The sequence below is a fragment of the Elephas maximus genome, chromosome 4, assembly GCF_024166365.1.
Source record: "Elephas maximus indicus isolate mEleMax1 chromosome 4, mEleMax1 primary haplotype, whole genome shotgun sequence".
In the NCBI taxonomy this organism is placed as follows: Eukaryota; Metazoa; Chordata; class Mammalia; order Proboscidea; family Elephantidae; genus Elephas; species Elephas maximus.
Genome location: NC_064822.1, coordinates 85,437,312 through 85,457,969, shown reverse-complemented (window position 1 = coordinate 85,457,969; position 20,658 = coordinate 85,437,312). Strand labels below are relative to the sequence as shown.

The following is a 20,658-nucleotide window of genomic DNA, read 5'->3' as shown; positions in this document are numbered from 1 at the left end:
GATAAAGAAAAACTGAGGAACTGTGTTCCAGATTAAAGAAGAAAGAGGCACAACTAAATACAATATAAGATTCTGGAATGTGTCCTGGATTAGGAAAAAAATTACCTAAAGAAAGTGTTATTGGAAAAATTGGTGAAAATCGTGTATGGGTTGTATATTAGGTAGTAATATTGTACCTGTTAGATTTCCTAAATTTCATAATTGTACTGTGGTTATGTAAGAGAAAGTACACGTTTTTAGTAAATATATGATAAAGAATTCAGGGATAAAGGTTATGATTCTGAAACTAACTTTGAAATTGTTCAGGAGATCGGTGACGATATATATATACATAGACAGAGATATTGATGTAGATATACAGAGCCCTGGTGGTACAGTGGTTAAGAGCTCCACTGCTAACCCAAATTTCTGGCTAAAAGACCTGGCATTCTGCTCCCGTCAGGATTATAACCTCTAGGAAACCCTGTGGGTTAGTGCTACTCCATCCTATAGGAGAGCAAGCACAGATACGGCAGAATTTGTGAATTCAATCAAAATCTGGGAAAAAGGTATATGGGAATTCTTTGTACTATTCTTGCAACTCTTCCCATAAATTTGAAACAATAAGGTTAAAAACTTAATTAGCTAAGTAGGAGAATTAATTTATTTTGTGCAAGTTGACACTTCAAACTTAAAGAATTATTTTTTACAACTTTACCAAGTATGTTGTTATAGCTGAGAGCCCTGGTGGCACAGTGGTTAAGAGCCACGGCTGCTAACCAAAAGGTTGGCAGTTTGAATCCACCAGGTGCTCCTTGGAAACCCCGTGGGGCAGTTCTGCTCTTCCTACATGGTTGCTATGAGTTGGAATTGACTCGATGGCATTGGTTTTTTTTTAAATAGCTGAGTCCTACCAGACTATAAATTCCTAATAAAAGGTCTTTTGGGCTCTAGATTCTTAACAAAAGAAGCAAGAGAACACATTTCTGGAATCTCCAAATGTGGAGAGAGAATTGTCAGGCATGGGAAAAATTCTTGTGGTACAGGGTGAGACAGGGGTTGATGCCAGGGAGGAAATCCCAGATTATGGAAAGTACCTGGGGGAAAAAAAGAACTGTTATTTTAAAGGACAACTCATAGGAGGTGTGGCAGTGTTGCCACATCACAATACCTAGTGTATCATCGTTTTGGCATTTTATATCCAAATGATTTGAATTATATTTTTGTATTTAGGTGAAGCTTTATTTCCAATTGGAAGTTATTTGCAAAGCAAAACGTTAAAAAAAAAAAAAAGAGTAATTTTATAAACATTGTTGTTAGAGAAACTAGTTCCTTCAAGTGAGTGATAACAGTTTTCTATTCTCATACTATGCTTGGTAAATTCTGTGCAAAGAATCCCTCGGAAAAAGACCTGGTGATCTGCTTCTGTAAAGATTACAGCCTAGAAAACTCTATGGGGGCAGTTCTGCTCTGTCACATGGAATTGCTGTGAGTTGAAAATTGACTCTATGGCACTTACCAGCAACAACAATTCTACTCCAGCACAGCACAGTTGGAGTTGGGCATTCAGAGAGATGGGTGCCTCGGTAGCCCGCCCCCAAGTTTGTTCGGCAGGTCAGCTGCAGGGGAGCGAAAGAAGAGGTGTGATTAGAAGGAAAAGACTTCCAGTTCTGGAGTTGCGTTTTGTGCCAGCCTCAGTGGCGCCAGTCTTAAATAGGGCGTGCATACACAGCATTCATTTGTCTTTGTGGCAAATCCTGTCAGTTTAAATGTTGGTGATTAGTGTTGGAGGTGATGGGGCTGACTGGCGTGGAAAGTGGCAATTACAGAAGTTTTCCTCTTCTGGGTCCTTGGTTCTGATGCAGCCCACTCGGTGTCGCTAGAATTATCATCACCCTAGAGCTGGTTGGGGGTTTGAGTCTAACTCCAGTCTGTGGCAGCTCACCATCACAGTGACTTTTAGTTGGCACACTCAGCAGAAATTGCTAGGTTCAGAAGCAGCTTTTCATTTTTGTGCCCTAGAGGTAGTCCATTCAGAAAATTACCCGGGCGTACTTGCCTGGACACACAGGGAGCCGGCATAGCCCTGGCCTTCACTGTAGGGAAATAGAAGATTCTAATCCTCAGAACTATCAATCCAATACCTTTCATTGGCCATGTGCTGACTTAAGAAAAGAAATATTGTTTTCAAACAAATGTATTCATTCCCAGCAGGCTATGTTGTTGAGTCAATTTGCTTTGCCTAATACCTATCATTTGCTCTCAGTGATTTAAAATGCACAGGCACCATTCAGTGTAATTGATCTTTTAGGTAGAAGGATTATATCAAACAGTGTGCTCTTTTTTGGTCACATACAGAAGTTAAAATCAAACGTACATACCAGCTGATACACTGGATTTTTAAATATAATTTGCAAACATCCCATTTTTAACATTATGCATTTTTTTTGGTGTGTGTGTGTGTTTGCTTGCCAAAGGCTCTACAATCCAAAGATTTCTACTACTAATGATTAAGATCATGGGCGGCTATGTTTTGTTCTACTAGGGTCATTGAAATAGCTGGGGTCAAATGTAAATCGTGCTTACACATTCTTCTAATGAGCCACATGACTTGCTTTAACTCTGAATAATGAGAATATCGGCTGCATTTGAACCCATGTGTGCTAGAGAGGAGAACTTGACACAGTCTGTGAATGGTTTAGGTCTGATTCATTATTTAGCCATGCTGTTAGTATCTGCCCAATTATCCATGTTTGTTGTTTGAGTGGAACTGGGGTGCATATTTTAAACCTCCAGTGTGGAGAAATAGAGTCTTCACCATTAAGTAAACTTTGGGTCTTTTCACAATTTCCCCCCCCACCCTTAAATTCACCATGATTTGGAAAGGCAGTGTATTATAGAAAACTGTAATTCTGGGACTAGGTAGAGACCAAAAACGGAGCTGAATGGTTTCTTTTCATCCTCCATCATCTTGCTTCTTCACAACTCTAAATTCTTGGGAGTTTCCAGATTTGAGCACATGTGGGGCTCTTTCTAGTCAGTAACCATATGTGCTTTTTTGTTGAATGTGTGGTTATGATGCTAGAAATGGGAAATCATTAAAAAAATCAATGGAGAATCCATTTACTTTTAGAATTTCCTTTCCTTTGAGGTTTCAGGTTTGGAGTTCAAGTGCCTGTGGTCCTAGAGACAAAGGCACAAGCATCCACCATAACCTGATATTATCCTTCTGCCCTAAAAGGATTAGAGCTTATTTTATGACTTATAGCCCTGTGGACCCAACCCAGTGTAGGGAAGAAATAAGGAGGGGAGTCAGAAGCACTTTGAAGTGCCTCTGAACCAAAACATGGTATTTTCAATTACCTCACATGCATGTAAAAGCTAGACAATGAAAAAGGAAGACTGAAGAAGAATTGATGCCTTTGAATTATGGTGTTGGTGAAGAATATTGAATATACCATGGTCTTCCAGAAGAAGGAACAAATCTGTCTTGGAAGAAGTATAGCCAGAATGCTCCTTAGAAGGGAGGATGGCAAGGCTTTGTCTTACTTATTTTGGACATTTTATCAGGATGCACAAGTCTCTGGAGAAGGACATCACGCTTGGTAAAGTAGAGGGTCAGTGAAAAAGAGGAAGACCATCAACGAGATGGATTGACACAGTGGCTGCAACAATGGGCTCAAATCTAACAATGATTGTGAGGATGGCACAGGACTGGGCAGTGTTTTGTTCTGTTATAAGTATCGCTATGAGTTGGAGCCAACTCGATGGCACCTAACAACAATGTATATATTATTGGAGAAGAAAGTAAGAGCATGCTAACTCTCCATCTAGTGGCAAATAACCAGCTGCTTCTTAAATTTAATTTTTTTTTTTTGGTCTTAGTAGGGATTTCACATGATCCACCTTGAAATGCTTTTTCTGGCAGCATAGTTGCTGTTAAAAAGGAGAAGGGAAATTGAGATGGAGGGTGGAGCAGAAACATTTTTTAATATTGTTATATGGGTAGGAAAGGAAGAAAATATCTGCAGACAGAAAATCTGCCAGAAAATAGTTTCTTTCTTTATAAAATTAAGAGGTTAGTCTAAATACAATCTTCATAGTCTCCTTCAGTTCAAAAATGTGATTTTTCAAAGATTAGTATGTAATTTTCATTTAACCCTGGATGGCATTCTTTTTAACGCATGTTACAAAACACTCTTTATAGCAAATATCCATGGAGCATATCTTCTGCTTAATAGCTGTGATTGCTCTTTGTAGAAACACCAGCTGCAATGCCCTGAACCCAGAAGCCTTAGTTCACTCAAAATATCTGTGTACCTAGAAAGAAAGAAAGAAAAAGAGTGAGAAAATTGGGGTGCGAGGTGAGCCTCTGAGGAGGTATATATTTGGAGATGAGGGACGAGAAAGGACAGAAACAAGGTTTAGCATGAGGACCAAACCCGAAGAGCGAGTACCTAGTTACCAGCCGGCTTTATTTTAAGGATTCTCCCCACTGTTCCTTTTTCTTCTTTAAGTTTTTGTCTCACTGAGCTTTTTTTAGGTCTCTGTAAAGGATTTTTTTTTTTTTTAAGGATTTACAGTTGCAGTAGGGTTCACTGTGCTCAGAAGTGTTAGCAAGATTTACTTGCAAAGGGAAGATACCACAATTACTGTTCATCATTTGAAAATATGCCTTCATTAATTTTTTGTAATTTGGCCTCTCTCGTCATTCAAGTTTTTCCTTTAAGTCGCCTTATTGTACCTGTCTTCCCTCATCTCTCTGCTTTCAGTGAGGTCTCTTAGCTTCAGACAGAACTCTCTTATGTCTACTACATGTCTTGTATCTTATACCTACTTCCCATATGCTGTTCCCTTCTTCCAACACCTTATCTCCACCCAAATTACACTCTTCTACCAAGGGGAGGCTTATAGATTCTAAGAAGAGGCAGGTACCTAGGGATGGATTACCCAATAAGCAAGGTACACATGGGCTTACTTGTGTTTACTTACTAATCTGTAGTGCACAGTTTCACCTGTTTTTTTTTTTTTTACCACATCAGAGATGTGTTTGTGTGACCTTGGAGAGGCAGTTCTCTTCAGCCTAGTCAGTCTCCATGGGGGTTGACAGCTGGAGCAGGAGCTCTTCATTCCTGAAAGGAAATCTGGGCAGGACAATCACAGCATCCACCACATTATCTTCTAGAAAAGTAATCTGATCAGAAAAACTGTGGGTCAAGACTCATATCTCATAGAAAATAGAGATTAGGGAGAACAGTAAAAACAACATTAAAACATTTAAAAGGATATCAGAGTTCTAGACATGAAAGAACTTTCTAGAAGCTACCTACTTCCAAATGTCCCAGAATCACTGGCATAAGAACTTGTTCTGGGCAGCAAGTCTTTTCCAGAATTCTCTTCCTCAAGATGTTGAGAAAGCTTCCTTGTAACATTCTGATCTTCTGAGTCTGCTTCTCCCACCAGCTCTGTGTTATGTTGATTGTGCCTCTGAGCACTTACTGGCTTAATAAATACTGTCTTTTATACTTCTATTTGTTTTTCTTCTTCAGCTTTTACAAGTTTTAGGAAAAATGCCTATGTAACCTTCTTTTGGAGCCCTGGTGGCATAGTGGTTAAGAGCTCGGCTGCTAACCGAAAGGTTGGCAGTTTAAATTCACCACCTGCTCCTTGGAAACCCAAGGGGGCAGTTCTGCTCTGTCCTGTAGGGTCGCTATCAGTTGAAATTCACTCGATGACAACAGGTTTAACCTCCTCTTAAGGAGCCCTGGTGATGCAGTGGTTAAGCACTTTGCTGCGAACCCAAAGGTCAGAGGTTTGAACCCACCAGCTGCTTTGTGGGAGAAGGATATGGCAATCTGCTTCTATAAAGATTTACAGCCTTGGAAACCCTGTGGGGATCGTTCAACTCTGTCCTGTAGTGTCTCTAAACCCAAAAACCCAGTGCCGTCAATTCTGACTCATAGCGACCCTGTAGGACAGAGTCCCTGTGAGTTGGAATCGCCTCGATGGCACTGGGTTTGGGTGCTTTTTTTCTGAACTTTTTTTTATCAATGATGTTTAAGAGAACATTTTTTTTTCTGGGATTAATCTTCTCCCTGTATATCAAGAGAGTCTCAAATACGTGAATCTACTCTAGATTATGTTCGTTTAAAAAAAATGAAGTAAAAAAACCAAATCAGTTGAAAATAATATAATAATGTCTTTTCTATACTGAGTTTCTACTATATGCCAGGCTAAATTTGACAAGGTTTATATTGAACACCTGCTACATTTCTAGGCCTTTTTCATATTTTTATATTTAATGCTTATCACAGTCTAGCAATTTAGGTATTATGGTCACTATTTTGCCCAGGAAGTAGGCTCTTAGAGAAGTTCAATAATTTGCTTAAGATCACACAGTTTGCAGTTTGCTAAGCCATATTTTAAATTCAGGTTTCTTTGCTTGTCCTTTTTCTGTTTTTCTTTCTTTAAAACAAAACAATGCTGCACTTTTTTTTTTTTTTTTTTACTATTTTCATGTTGCTTTTTACATAGGTGATTTTCTCAGGTGCAGGAAGTCTGTTTTATACTTCTTCCAGGTTTCTTAAGAAAGTTCAGTACAAAAGACTAGGCATTTTCTAAAGAGTTTTACTTAACTTGAAATGTAATTTGTCAGTCCAGATTAAAAAAAAATTTTTTTCAAGCAAAGAATCACCTCATTGTGGATGGTTTTTTGGCTTCTCAGAAACGAAGTTTTAATCACAAGTCTTAAAGGTTTTACCACCTAAGTATCTCTTGAAGCTGGATGTTTCATGTCACTCCCTACAATAGATTTGACAGATCTCTCTGACTCTACTCTTGGCTCCTTCTTGGCATTCTGCCATAAGGCTCTTTCTAAATCCTCTCTTTCACTAGCTCTGATCATCTCTAGAGGATAATAATACAACTCTGTAAGCTGGGGGTCTTCATCAAAACCAAAACCCACTGTTGTCAAGTCAATTCTGACTTATAGCAACTCTGTACCAGGTGCTCCTTGGAAACCCTGTGGGGCAGTTCTACTCTGTCCTGTAGGGTTGCTATGAGTTGGAATTGACTCGATGGCAGTGGGTTTGGTTTGGTTGGTTTTGGTGGGACAAAGTAGAACCGCCCATAGAGTTTGCAAGGTTGTAAATCTTTATGGAAGCAGATTGCCACATCTTTCTCCTGTGGAGCTGCTGGTGGCTTTGAACTGCAGACCTTTTGGTTAGCAGCCAAGCTTTTAACCAGTGTACCACCAGGGCTCCTGCCAGAGGTCTCCATAATTGGAATTAAGTGGCTCTAGCTCTATCTATTGCTGTTCCCTAGGTAATCCTAAACAATTTTATCCCCTTAGATACCTTTCCATGAGCTACTTCTGAACCTTGTCCATAGTTTTGTAACTCATCATCATCAGGTTGAATATATGTAACACGCCTTATAAAATGTGCATATACTTGAAGGACAAAAATATTTAGAGACCCTAATATTCCAAATATATAATGGAGCCCTGGTGGTGCAGTGGTTAAGAGCTCTGCGGCTATCCAAAAAGGTTGGCAGTTCGAACCCACCAGCTGCTCCTTGGAAACCCTATGGGACAGTTCTACTCTGTCCTATTGGGTCACTATAGGGCTGCTATGAGGTGAAATCGACTCAGTGACCATAGGTTTGGTTTGGGTCTTTCAAGTAGAATTACTGCTTAGGCATTCAATAATAATGATTCAGGTTTATTGACAGAGAGAGGCCAACCAAAGTAATAAAAACTAGGAAAATAGATTATATTTCTGGTTCTATAACTCTTGTACCATGTCTAATATACTATTGTATATATACTGGGCTTTCAGGAATAATTATTGAGTGAAATGCATTGCATGAATGTTTGTAAATGACATGCTTTATATAAATATGTGTGTATTTGAGTGATAAAAGTAATTTCTAGACTGTAACATTTCAAATAAGTGATTGTTTTCTCTTTTATTACTTCTAAACTTTTAGTTTGACTTTCCAAACTTCCAATGAATGGCAGATAACATATAAATGCCGGTTCATGTTAAATCACGTTTCTGTATCGAGGCTTCCTATTTTGTTCCTGTAATTTTACTTTAGCAACTTAAGGATTCATATTATGCCTTTTCAGGAATCCCTGATGCACCATCTGAACAGAGCAATATGGTTCAAATATTCACTTGGTAACTCTGTAGGTTGATAAACTTCAGCAAGACTTAATGGGTCTGGTACAGACATAAACTACGTAATAAAGTTAAGTCACAAAGTAACTCTATAAATTCTTTATATTTCTTTAAGTCAGGGGTTACTCACATGAAGTTACAATAAATGATTTTTTTTTATACTTTGCAATTAATTTGATTTAGCAGAGGCAGAAGACTCTAATTCTAGGTTTGTCTTTGTGTCCCTGTAGGATGTGCCGGAAACAAAGGCACTGTCTGCAGTTTTTTGGGGGTTTGGTTTTCCAAAAATATCAGTCACACAGTACGTGAAGCACCTTCTATAGTTTGGTGTGAGGTAGTTTATTCTTATTTTTTAAGCCATAGTATGTAGTCCTAATGTTTAAGCTATAGGGTGACTGAAACCTCTGGAGTTATCTAGGAGTGTTATGAATAGGCCTAGACATGATTACTTGGCACCCAGAAAGAGCTACTAATGTTGTCTAAATGAGTTTATAGAACAGGCTCAATGCCTAGGGATGACTTCACAATAATAACAATGATTAAAAAGGACCTACAGTTATTTCCTCTAATTATAAACATGTTTAACCCTCAGAATCTGATTCCTCGGGGTGTTAATACAGTGGGATAGGGCCCCCAATTCTCTTAGTTTCTGGTCAACAGAGTCCATCAAATTCCCTCTAAGGTGTATTATTAGAACCCAAACATAGATTTATAGGACATTAGCATAGAAAGTGACCCTAGAAAGCATCTACCTCATATATTAACTTTAAATCTTCATATACTACTCATTACAAACGGTTATCTAGATTCTCCTTGAACACCTGCAGAGACCAAGAATTTATGGCTTTCCTACTCTAATCATTGGGGTTCTCCCTTTAACTTCCAACAAGCAGCTCTACTGTTGTTCTCTGGAGCCGTATAGGAATCTAACATCATTTCCACGTGTCATTTCTTCGTATGTTTTATATCGAGATGAAATGTGATTTGTATGAGTGTATGCCTTTATCAAGACTGTTCAAACTTTTCATTTAAGATCTGTGCATTTCATGGTGTGTAAATCATATTGCCATTCTAAAAAAACAGTATGTAAATTCATTTTGTGCTTGTGTTACCAACTGCTAAGCATTAAAGATTAATTTTGCAAATTAAAAACTTAAGGCTTGAGATACTGAAATAACTTCAGTATTTGACAGTGATGAAATCCAAAATAAGATACAGAACTCAACCACAATTTTTTATGAATTGCTTTTTTAATTCATTCTTTGAATAACACATCTTTAGGTGTGGGATGGGAAGTAATTTTCTCCTAAGTAGTCTACTTAATAGTCAAAAAAATGGATAACAATATCACTATATTAAGCTACATGTTTTCAGTAGGCTTTTGTTTTGTTCTATTTCTAAGTTTTTGGAAATAGGAGATCTGTAAATGTGCTATCAACATACCAGATTCAGTTAATGTTTATTTAGAATTAAGAAAATTAGGTGTCATATTACCCACTTTGTTCATTGACAATTCGTTATAATTTACTCCTGTGAAGGACCTCTCCATTTAGAGGTGATATTGTGTGTCAGTCATGCCATATTGTCAGGGACGATGAGCTGTGAGTACAGGATTGAACCACGTATTCATTAGCAAGGAGGTGGCCACTGCAATGGAAGACAATGAAATGGAGAAGAGTTGTTTTTCAGATATACAGTGAAAACATTCATGTCTTCCACTTTTCATTTTGAAGTAATACCTTATAATCGTATGGCACTTTTTATTTTTCGTGGCTCCTTTGCACATATTAGGTAATTTTATTCTTATAATAAAATCACAACATATTAGGATTAAAATTCTGAACATAGGATGGTGAAATGATTTGGCAAAGATCATACTTCTCTAATCTAAATCCTTTACCCCAGTCAAGGCCTCTTCATTGAAGCAGTCCCTTACTCTGCTCAACCTAAGATAATTTTCCCAATTAAAAAAATTCTTAAGCAATTTTGTGTAGTGTCCATGCCATGCTTATACTGTGTCATTTGCCTTTACTTGTTTTTCAGCTTTTTTTAAGAACAGATTTTATGTTTCCCCCGGTGGTGCAACAGCTAAGCATTTGGCTGCTAACTGAGAGGTCAGCAGCCCAAACCCACCTGGCCACTTCTGGGGAGAAAGACTTGGTCACCTGCTTCTGAAACGATTACAGCCAGGTAGACCCTATGGGGCAGCTCTACTCTGTTACATGGGATCACCATGAGTTGGAATTGACTCCACAGTACCCAACAACTAGATTGTAAATTCAGGTGCTATTCCAGGCCCTAGAGAGAGCGGTAAACCCAGCAGAGTCCCTGTCCTCGTGGAGCTTGTGTTTCTATTGGAGGAGAAGGGAGGGATAAAAGAAGCACCAAAACTTCCCTCCTCCTGCCCCCGCCCCCCAAAAAAAACCAAACTTGTGGCTGTCCAGTCAATTCTGACTCAGCAACCCTATGGGGCGGAGCAGAACTGCCCCATAGCGACCTTATAGGATGAAGTGGAACTGCCCCATAGTGACCTTATAGGACAGAATAGAACTGCCCCATAGGGTTTCCAAGGAGCGGCTCGTGGATTCAAACTGCCAACCTTTAGGTTAGCAGCCAAGCTCTTAATCACTGTGCCACTAGTGCTCCACAATAAACACAGAAACAAACAAATATAAAATATGATGTGAGATAGAAATACTGTAAAGCAAGTACATGGATCAAGAGTGATGGTGACCCTATTTTAGATAGGGTGACAAGAAAAGGGCTATTTGAGAAGCTGATATCGCACCAGAAATCAGAAATGAATGAGACAGCAAGTGATATGACCATCTGGGTAGGAGTACTCCAGGCAGAGGAATAGCAGGTTCTCTCCAGGTCTAGCATGTGAAGTAAAACTCCTTTGTGGAATCTTCCAAACACTGTGACCTAACTTGCAGTTGGGAGTGCTGGTTATCTGTTGTCTTCACAGGGTGTTAAATCTTGATTTTCTGTTTATCCCAGGTTGGTACCACGTTAACTATTATAACCCGTTGCTGTAGAGTTAATTCCGACTCACAGCGACCCTACAGGACAGAGTAGAACTACCCCCATAAAAAAAAAAAACAACCCCATAGGGGTCCTAAAAGCTAGCAAGTGGCCATCTAAGATGCATCAATTTGTCCCAACCCACTTGGAGCAAAGGAGAATGAAGAGCTCCAGAGACACAAGGAAAATATGAGCCCAGGAGACAGAAAGAGCCACATAAACTAGAGACTCCATCAGCCTGAGACCAGAAGAACTAGATGGCATTCACCACCAGTGGCTGCCCTAACAGGGAATACAACAGAGAGTCCCTGATGGAGCAGAAGAAAAGTGGGATGCAGAACTCAAATTCTAGTAAAAAGACAAGACTTAATGGTCTGACTGAGACTGGAGGGACCCAGAGGACATGGCCTCTGGACTCTCTGTTAGCCCAAAGCTAAAACCATTCCTGAAGTTAACTCTTCAGACAAAGCTTAGACTGGACTGTAAGACATAAAATGATACTGGTGGGGAGTGTGCTTCTTAGCTCAGGTAGAAACATGAGACTAAGTGGCCACTCCTGCCCGGAGGTGAGATGAGAAGGCAGAGGGGGACAGGAGCTGGTTGAATGGACATTGGAAATACAGGATGGAGAGGAGGACTGTGCTGTCACATTATAGGGAGAGCAACTAGAGTCACATAACGATGTGTGTATAAGTTTTTGTATGAGAAACTGACTTGAACTGTAAACTTTCAAGCATAGTTAAAAAAAATATACCACCCAAGGATTTACATTTTAGGTTTATAGTACAAAAATGTAAACTTAATATTCCCTTAATTACCACTGTTGGTTGAATGTGGGCAAAAGAATATGGTTAATCAAACAACAGAGACCCAAGTCCATGAACCTTTGTTAGAGGATCTGGTGAAGTCAAATGGTTGGCATAAAAATAAAGTGAAATAGTCACTGTAGCTATCAGTTAACAATAAAAAGCTGGAAAAATAAGAATAAACAACTGATAGTCAAACTGATAGTTTGAATCCACCAGCTGCTCCTTGGAAACCCTATGGGGCAGTTCTACTCTGAACTATGGGGTCACTATGTGTCGGAATTGACTCCATGGCTATAGGTTTGATTTTGGCTTATCCTTAGCTTAATGGAGGCCTTGATGTTATGTTAGTGTTTTAGTTTTCTTTGCGTACAGAGAAGTCCTTTTATAACGCAGACCCCTGACTACTAGGGAGGAAGCACAGCTCCAGAGAAAAGTGGTGTAGAGAGTGTAGTCTTTTTCCAGCAAGCAGAGGCTTATAAGGAGATGCTGAGCAGGGATGAGAAGTAGAAAGACCTCCTGAGTCATGTCTTTATGGCTTAATGTCATTTGGTTTCAAATAAACTTTGTAACAGCAGATGCATTTATTCAAATCTATTTATAAAAATAGGTTTCAGGGTAAATAAGAATGGTTTTTGGATTATCCATTTCTTGGGCTTCTTTTATTATAAAATGTCGAGCTGACTTTAGTAGTTCCAGAACAATTAAATTGTGCTGAACGATTATTCACCAAACTCTTCTAATCATATACGTTTACCACTCATAAATGCTAAGAATCTTTTACAATATCTATCTGAAATCTAAGCAACTGGAAAATACAAATTATTATTTTTACTCCTATGTGTTCACATTCTAAGAGAAAAGTGATAACAATCAATTAAATTGATGGCTTTAAATAATGTAAAATGCCAACAAACTTTCAACTAAAGGTCAGCAGTTCGAACCTACCAGCTGCTCTGTGGGAGAAAGATGTGGTAGTCAGCTTCCATAAAGATTACAGCCTTGGAAACCTTATGGGGCTGCTCTGCCCTGTCTTATAGGGTCATTATGAGTCAAAATTTACTTGATGGCAAGGGTTTTTTTTTTTTTTTTTTTTGGTTAAGAGCTTGTCTTAGTTACCTAGTGCTGCTATGACAGAAATACAAGTAGATGGCTTTAACAAAGAGAAATTTATTTCCTCACAGTAAAGTAGGCTAGAAGTCCAAATTCAGGCATCAGCCCCAGGGGAAGGCTTTCTCTCTCTGTTGGCTTTGGGGGAAGGTCCTTCTCATCAACCTTCCCCTGGACTAGGAGCTTCTCTGCGCAGGAACCCCGGGTACAAAGGACGCATTCTGCCCTTGGCACTGCTTTCTTGGTGGCTGAGATCCTCATGTCTCTCTGCTCCCTTCTCTTTTCTATACCAAAAGAAACTGGCTCAAGGTACAATCCAATCACATGGTTTGAGTCCCGCCTCACCAACACAACTGCTGCCCATCCCCCCTCATTAATATCATAGAGACAGGATTTACAACACATAGGAAAATCACATCAGATTTAAAAAATGGTGGACAATCACACAATACTGGAAATCATGGCCCAGCCAAATTGATGCACACACTTTTGGGGGACACAATTCAATACACGACAGAGCTGTTAAATCACATTTAAAAAACCAGTTGCCATCGAGTCACTTCTCACTCATGGCCACCCATGTGTGTCAGAGTAGAACTGTGCTTTATAGGGTTTTCAATGTCTGATTTTTTGGATGTAAGTTGCCAAGTCTTTCTTCCAAGGCTCCTCTGGGTGGACTCGAACCTCCAGCCTTTTGAATAGTATCTCAGCATGTTACAGTTTGCATCACACAGGTACTCCAAATCTCTTATACTTTCTATGAATTTGCATAACTGTTAATGACTGTTGAACCCAATAGTGCTCACCAAGCAGTAAAATGACTTTTGAATAGGGAAAAACTAAATTATGGAATAAATTCCTTATGGCTTTTTACTTCTCTGAAGTTGGTAATGGAAACTTGGCTCATTGGAATAGTAAAGAAGGAAAGCATTCTATTCCCAAACCATTCCCATTGTACATTTACTACATCTGTCCTCCTTTTGGATTCTTCTCTTGAGGGAAATAGGATTAGTAAAAATATCTATCCAATTAAATAATAAAAGAACGTGAAAAGTCCATCTGCCTTTCTTTTTAAGCAATTCGTTCCCTCTCACCAAAGGTAACTCCTATTTTTTCAAATCAACTCAACACGTTTTATACATAATTTCAAATTGTGGTTGTTGAGTTAATATAAAAGACAGAAAAGTTGAATTTGTAGAGGTCAGTTTTTCCAAAGAATTTATGTTATAATACAGTAGCTTTTTCATGAAAAACTTTTTAGTGGTGTTAGCTGATTATGGTTGAGAAAAGAAATAGTAATAGTTCTTCTTTTGCAATGTTGAGGATAGTCTAGCATTAGAAATTTTTCTGTGAAAAACAGATACCGGGCGCCTTGTACATTAGTGATTTATGTGATATTTTGCTTATGTTTATCAAGCTGTAATAGTTCACAATTTAAGCACTGCTCATCAGCACCAAGCAAACCCAGAAAATATAGCATCTTTTAATTTGACACCCTTGAGTTGGCCATACATGGAAATATCAGGAGAGTTTTCTGGCTATCACGTACCACAGGCCTGTAAGGATGTGGTACAATTGGAACGGACCCTCCTATTTCACTGACAACATGTGTTACATATTATTATGGTTCTGGCTTCTAGATTTTAATTTCTTGGTGACAGGGTCTATATTTGGGGGAAAGAATTGTCTGGGCTAACTTTCTGTAATAATCATTTGGGTTAAATGTTTATTTCCCACGCAAACCTAAATAAGATGCAGACACTATGGATGCCGAGGATTTCTGTATGAATCAGGGGTTAGAATAACAAAGGAGCCCACTCTGCGTTAGTGGTGAGAAAGCATTTTTGGAGGCTAACACATATACATACTCAAATCAAAACTCAGATACATTTACTCATTGAACATTGACAACCTGAAACTTTGCCAACAACCAGATGTGCATCTCTGCAATCCATGTAGCAAACATCGGGGGTTAGGGGGTTTGGAAATACTCGACTGCCGTGATTCTTTGAGAACCACAGAGAATGACGCATTCTGCTTCTAGGTTATTCTGACAGAAAATAGAGCTGTCTCAAATCCTTTTCCCTCAACCTTGTACTCACTTGGAAATTACCTTTTATTATTATTTTTTCTTTATCCCCTTTTTTGGTTTACACCAGTAGCAGTGTAATGAAAGATTCCAGACTGTCAGAAGGAACACCCACATTAATTTTTCCCTAAAATATGCTACTCTGGAAGATGTTACTTCTTTGCATACTCTAAAATATACTATTGGAATACCACTCTCACGTTAATTTTGTGTATGGTTAAGATAATGAATTTTAAAAGATATTTTCACCTTTCACAAGGCACAATAATAGTGGTTACCAGTGGCTTGATGATGATTGTGGTCTGTCTGCATAGGACCATCAAGATTCTTTTGAATCGTCTTTTAATTTTTTTCTTTTTGTTTGTTTCCTTTTCCATCCTGTAGGTATTCCCACAGTTTATATATCTGCACAGATCCAAGAGCTTTATCTCATCCCATCTTATTTCCATTTCTCTTTCTCTTGGTTTATACCCTGAGACACTCAGGAAAATTAAAATTCTTTGTCAGATTCTTAGGCCTTCGCCTGAAGTGAAGCTCCATAAACACCCACGAAGCAAAGACCGCTGTTCTGAAAGGAAAGTAGACATCTGTTCTTTTGACTCCTTGTTGCTTGTTGTAGGAATTTAGAAGTGAGAAGCAACAGTCAGGCTGGAGAATGTAAATTGTAGTGGTGTCAGGAGAATCCTTTGATACAGCTACTCTGTGTTCAGTGTAAGGAACTGGTGCATAGTGTGAATTTTATTGGTGGACAAGTGACTGAGAAGCCTCACTCATGAGAAGGAATAGAAAGGTAGCACCCTCTCATTGAAAATGATGTTTGTCACTAATTCGTTTCTGTAATTACCTTGAATATAATTGCTGTTTTGGAGTTTGAATTATGGCTTTCTATTCAAATTGTGTGAAGGAATGGGGAACAAATTGGCTAATACATGCATCTTCTCTAAGTGGGAATTCCCTTTTTGTTTTTGTGTTAATTTTGTAATAGTTCTTTGTGTTGTTGTCTGTTTATTGTACTTTAGATGAAGGTTTACAGAGCAAATTAGTTTCTCACTAAACAATTAATACACATATTGTTTTGTGACATTAGTTGCCAACCCCATGACATGTCGACACTCTCCCCTTCTTGACCCTGGGTTCTCCATTACCAGCTTTCCTGTCCCCTCCTGCCTTCTCATCCTTGCTCCTGGGCTGGTGTGCCCATTTAGTCTCATTTTGTTTTATGGGCTTATCTAAACTTTGGCTGAAGGGTGAACCTCAGGAGTGACTTCAGTACTGAGTTAAAAGGATGTCTGGGGGGCCATACTCTCAGGGTTTCTCTAGCCTCTGTCAGACCAGTAAGTCTGTTTTTGTGAGTTAGGATTTTGTTCTACATTTTTCTCTAGCTCTGTCTGGGACCCTCTGTTGTGATCCCTGTCAGAGCAGTCAGTGGTGGTAAACCAGATATTGTCCAGCTGTGCTGGACTCAGTCTGGTGGTGGCTGTGGTAGTTGTGGTCCGTTAGTCCTTTGGACTAATCTTTCCCTTGTATCTTTGGTTTTCTTCATTTTCCCTTGCTCCAGATGGGGTGGGACCAGTAGGGTATCTTAGATGGCCACACACAAGCTTCTAAGACCCCAGATGCTACTCACCAAGGTAGAATGTAGAATGTTTTCTTTATAAAGTATGTTACGCTAATTGAACTAGATGTCCCCTGAGACCATGGTTCCCAGCCAGATGGGACTTTCTTAAAATTAAGTTGTAATCATTTTCCTCTTTTTATAAAAGTTATGAAAAAAAGGCAAAAAGGTTCTGATTTAAGGATAGGATTAAAACAAAACAAAATGAAAGCAAACCAGTTGCCATTAAGTTGATTCCAACTCATGGGAACCGTATAGGACAGAGTAGCACTGCCCCGTAGGGTTTCCAAGGAGCAACTGTTCAAATTCACCAGCTGAGCTGTTAACCATTGTGCTACCAGGGCTCCAACAAGAGACTAGAATTCACGATTTAAATGTTTTCATGCTATCTTTGTATCCCCACTTGTAATTCATTTTTTTTCTTGGAGATTAATAACCTTTTCTTTCAAACAATTGTAAAAGCTAGGGTCCATGGGCATGATAGTTGGTAGGTCTTACTGTGCTACACAAGGATATTATTAGAACTACCAACAACTCACCTACCATGTGTTATTTGAAAGCATTTCCTGAGAAAAGTAAACATTTGTTTTTAAAAATTGGTCATTTTGAAATGTGTCTGCAAAATCTTAGCTTTATCTTCAAAGAAAGATTCTGAGCAGTGCTGATATTATTCTTTCCTATCTTTACTACTTTTGCTGTCAAGTTTTCAGTCTTGTTGTGACCCACTGACGGTTATAGCTATGTTCCTCCAGGTGTTGTGTGTGTTGACTTTAGGACTTTCTCATGCCAGGAAACAATGTCATGAGGACCATCCATGGGGTGGGTGAGATGATGACCCAAATGGTGCTCAGTAGAGGCTCTATCTTCCCCATGAGCATGCCTGACGTGCAGCCCAGCATCCATCCTAGCAAGCAAGGAAGCCCCACTGAGCACGAGGATGTAACTGTGATGGACACCAAACTGAAAATCATTGAGATTTTACAGGTATGTTGTATAAGAAAAATGAGCAGCTATGTAGTCGATTCTGATTCATGGTGACCCTATGTGTTGCAGAGTAGACCTATGCTCCATAGGGTTTTTAAGGCTGTAACCTTTCAGAAGCCGATTGCCAGGCATTTCTTCTGAGGTGCCTTTGGATAGGTTCGAACCACCAACCTTTCAGTTAGTAGTCGAATGCTTAACCATTTGTACCACCCAGGGATTCCTTAATAGAAACTATAGAAATGCCATAATAGAAACTACATAACAAAGATGTTTTGCTTGTTGGTTTAATTCCTTATACGTTTTGTTCCAAATCACTGTGCAAATACTCTGAAATGCTGTTTATTTTTATTTATTTATTTTTAATTATATATATTTAATTAATTGCAAGCCTGGTCAGAAAGCTCATGCTGACACTGTTTAACATGTTAATCATACTTGTTCATTTCCATCAAGTAGATTAATGATAACATCTAACAATTGTGGAGTGCTTTGAGGTTGATAAAACCTCTTTTGTATGTATTTTCTCACTCAGCATTGACACTAATTTTATTTTAACTTCATTTAAGAAGGATTTGAGAGAAGGCAAACTTAATTGTTGAAGTCCAACTTTTTCTTGTTTTAAATTGAATCAGACATTTGACTTCATGTGTCCAGATTTATTGCTGTAGTAAGAAACTCAAGTAGGTTTTTATTCTGTAAATTGTTCATAATTGGTTTTAGTATTTTATTTAAGTGATTATCTCTGTGTTTTTGCTTCCAAAAAGCTAGGGATAATGTATTTAAAAAAACTAACCTAGTTTAATACCTAGCTCTGTGAATTCCAAGGAGATTAATTATTGTTTTATGTCTAATAGTTTAGTGAATAAATTTCCCATTACCACAGTTATGAATTCTTAGCATTTTTTTTTTTTTAAAGTTTGGAGAGTAGCTTATGATACCTTAATTATAGCATTTATTCTAGATTTGGAGAACGGGACCTGAAGTTTTCAAGGATTTATTAAGATTCTGGATACAGTTTACTAAGTCTTTTATCACAATTTAATGTAGACTGAGCTACCAGAAGTCGGTTAGTAGTCTTGAAAGGGTCTGTACATTTTCATTTAAAGTAATTAGATTTATAATCATTAAAGGTTTCACAGTTCCTTCAGGAATTCAGAAGGCTGGATCCTGAGAAATAGTGGCAGTCCTCCTGACACTGTGTTCATGACCCTGAAAAATCACTTAAAGTTTTCCTGTTCTCAGACTGAGAAACAGCAATCGCCTGGTCCGTGAACCTAATGAGCCCCTGGCTACATGTCATCCTCCTCATGGGACAGCCTCTCAGCCGTGTGACCTTATTTTAGCCCACAGTTACAGAAAAGCAGCATTTTTCAAAACAACCTCTAACAGCTGAATAAAAAATGATGAGCTGGAGACAGTATGACAGGGCAGTCTATGGCTGTCTCAGTTTACTGCTTCTTTTGGGCTCTTTATGTGTTTCTCCTTAAACCTCTGCTTGCTCTCTGATTTCTGTGTCCCTGTGACTGGGTCACTTTCACTGTGCCTGTGTTCCCATGTGCTGGCTTTAAATATGTTTCTTCTGAGAACATCTCTTCAAGCATCTCTCTGGAGCCACACTCTGTGCTTTCTACCAGCTGTACTTCCTCTCTGTCTTCCTCTCATTTTTCCATTACTTTGTGTATCTCTTCTTCAAAAGTTTCTCTCTCTCTCAACCTCTCTCCCTTTTACTGTCCCCTTTCCTTCTTGCCTTCTGCCATCCATTTATTTTTCATAATTACACATACTAGGAAATGAAAGATTTTATTGGTTATATTTATAAAATACAACTCTATGAGTACTCATCTTCAACTAAAAGTTAATAAATATTTTATTAATTTGTATTTTATCATTATTTTTCTTTATTTTTTACATAGGTTGAAAAAACAAACTTATTTTTTAAGCACCTGCAATCTGATTTCTGCTCCATTTCTTGTGCTCAAGGCTACTAAATCCAGTGACCGTTTCTTCCTCCTCTTTTCCCACAATGTCTCTCCTGTGTTTAAAACTCTTATTAACTAGAATCAGTTCAACCAATATGTGCTGCAGTGCTCACCACAGTTTACTAAAATAGTCTCTTTGGTGTTTGTCTTCTTTAGTCTGTAAACTCTTCAAAGGCAGGACTTACATCCTTGGCATCTGCTTTGTACCCTTGGCACCTCCCTCAGTACCTGATTTAACAAATGTTTGTTGAATTTAATTGAAGAGAGCTGACGTGGAGCTTGTTTCCAGCCTGTAAGGAGCATAAAGGTCTAGCAGAGGAGAGAGGGAGTTGGGGGTGGGAGAGAGAAAGAAAGAGAGAGAGATGGCAAACAGATGCATTTAACTGTTGTATAGTCTGGGACATGATTGGTCCTAAATAATGTGTTGGGTGGGCAAAAAGGAGAAAAAGGGACTTGGACTAGGGAACCAGGCAAAGCTTAATTTAAAAATGGATTTCAATTGTACCTTGGAGGATATTTCTAAAGTTATTTCGTAGTAAAGGAGAAGAATGTACAAAGAAAAGGGGATACTGAACAAATGTGAGGAAGCATGAGAGAGACTGCTAGCATTCCAATGCTGTTGGAACAGAGTTTGAGAGAGAGAAAAAGAGAGAGCAAGGGTGAGGACGGAGAGAGAAAGAAGGGAGGGAAGGATGAATGATGCAACGGCGTCATAGACAGTGAAACAGAAGGTTAGAGGGTACCACGCTGTACAAATTTTCCTAAAACTTGGGTGACCATGTCATTTATTGTCCTTATGAGTCTCTTTTGAGAGTGTAGGAGGCACTATTAATAATTATGTTGGGACAAAATGTTAAACAGGGACTATCTCAGGCAAACTGGAATGGAA

General features: G+C 38.7%; 1 protein-coding gene across 1 annotated transcript in view; it reads left to right on the top strand.

Annotated features, from left to right (window-relative positions):
• The window catches only part of ITPR2 (inositol 1,4,5-trisphosphate receptor type 2), a 523,041-nt gene that overhangs the window by 188,688 nt on the left and 313,695 nt on the right, over positions 1 to 20,658 (top strand). Inside the window, exon 22 of the mRNA XM_049882682.1 lies at positions 17,597 to 17,790. Coding sequence (XP_049738639.1) covers positions 17,597 to 17,790 — 194 coding nt within the window. The remainder of the gene's footprint in view (positions 1 to 17,596; positions 17,791 to 20,658) is intronic.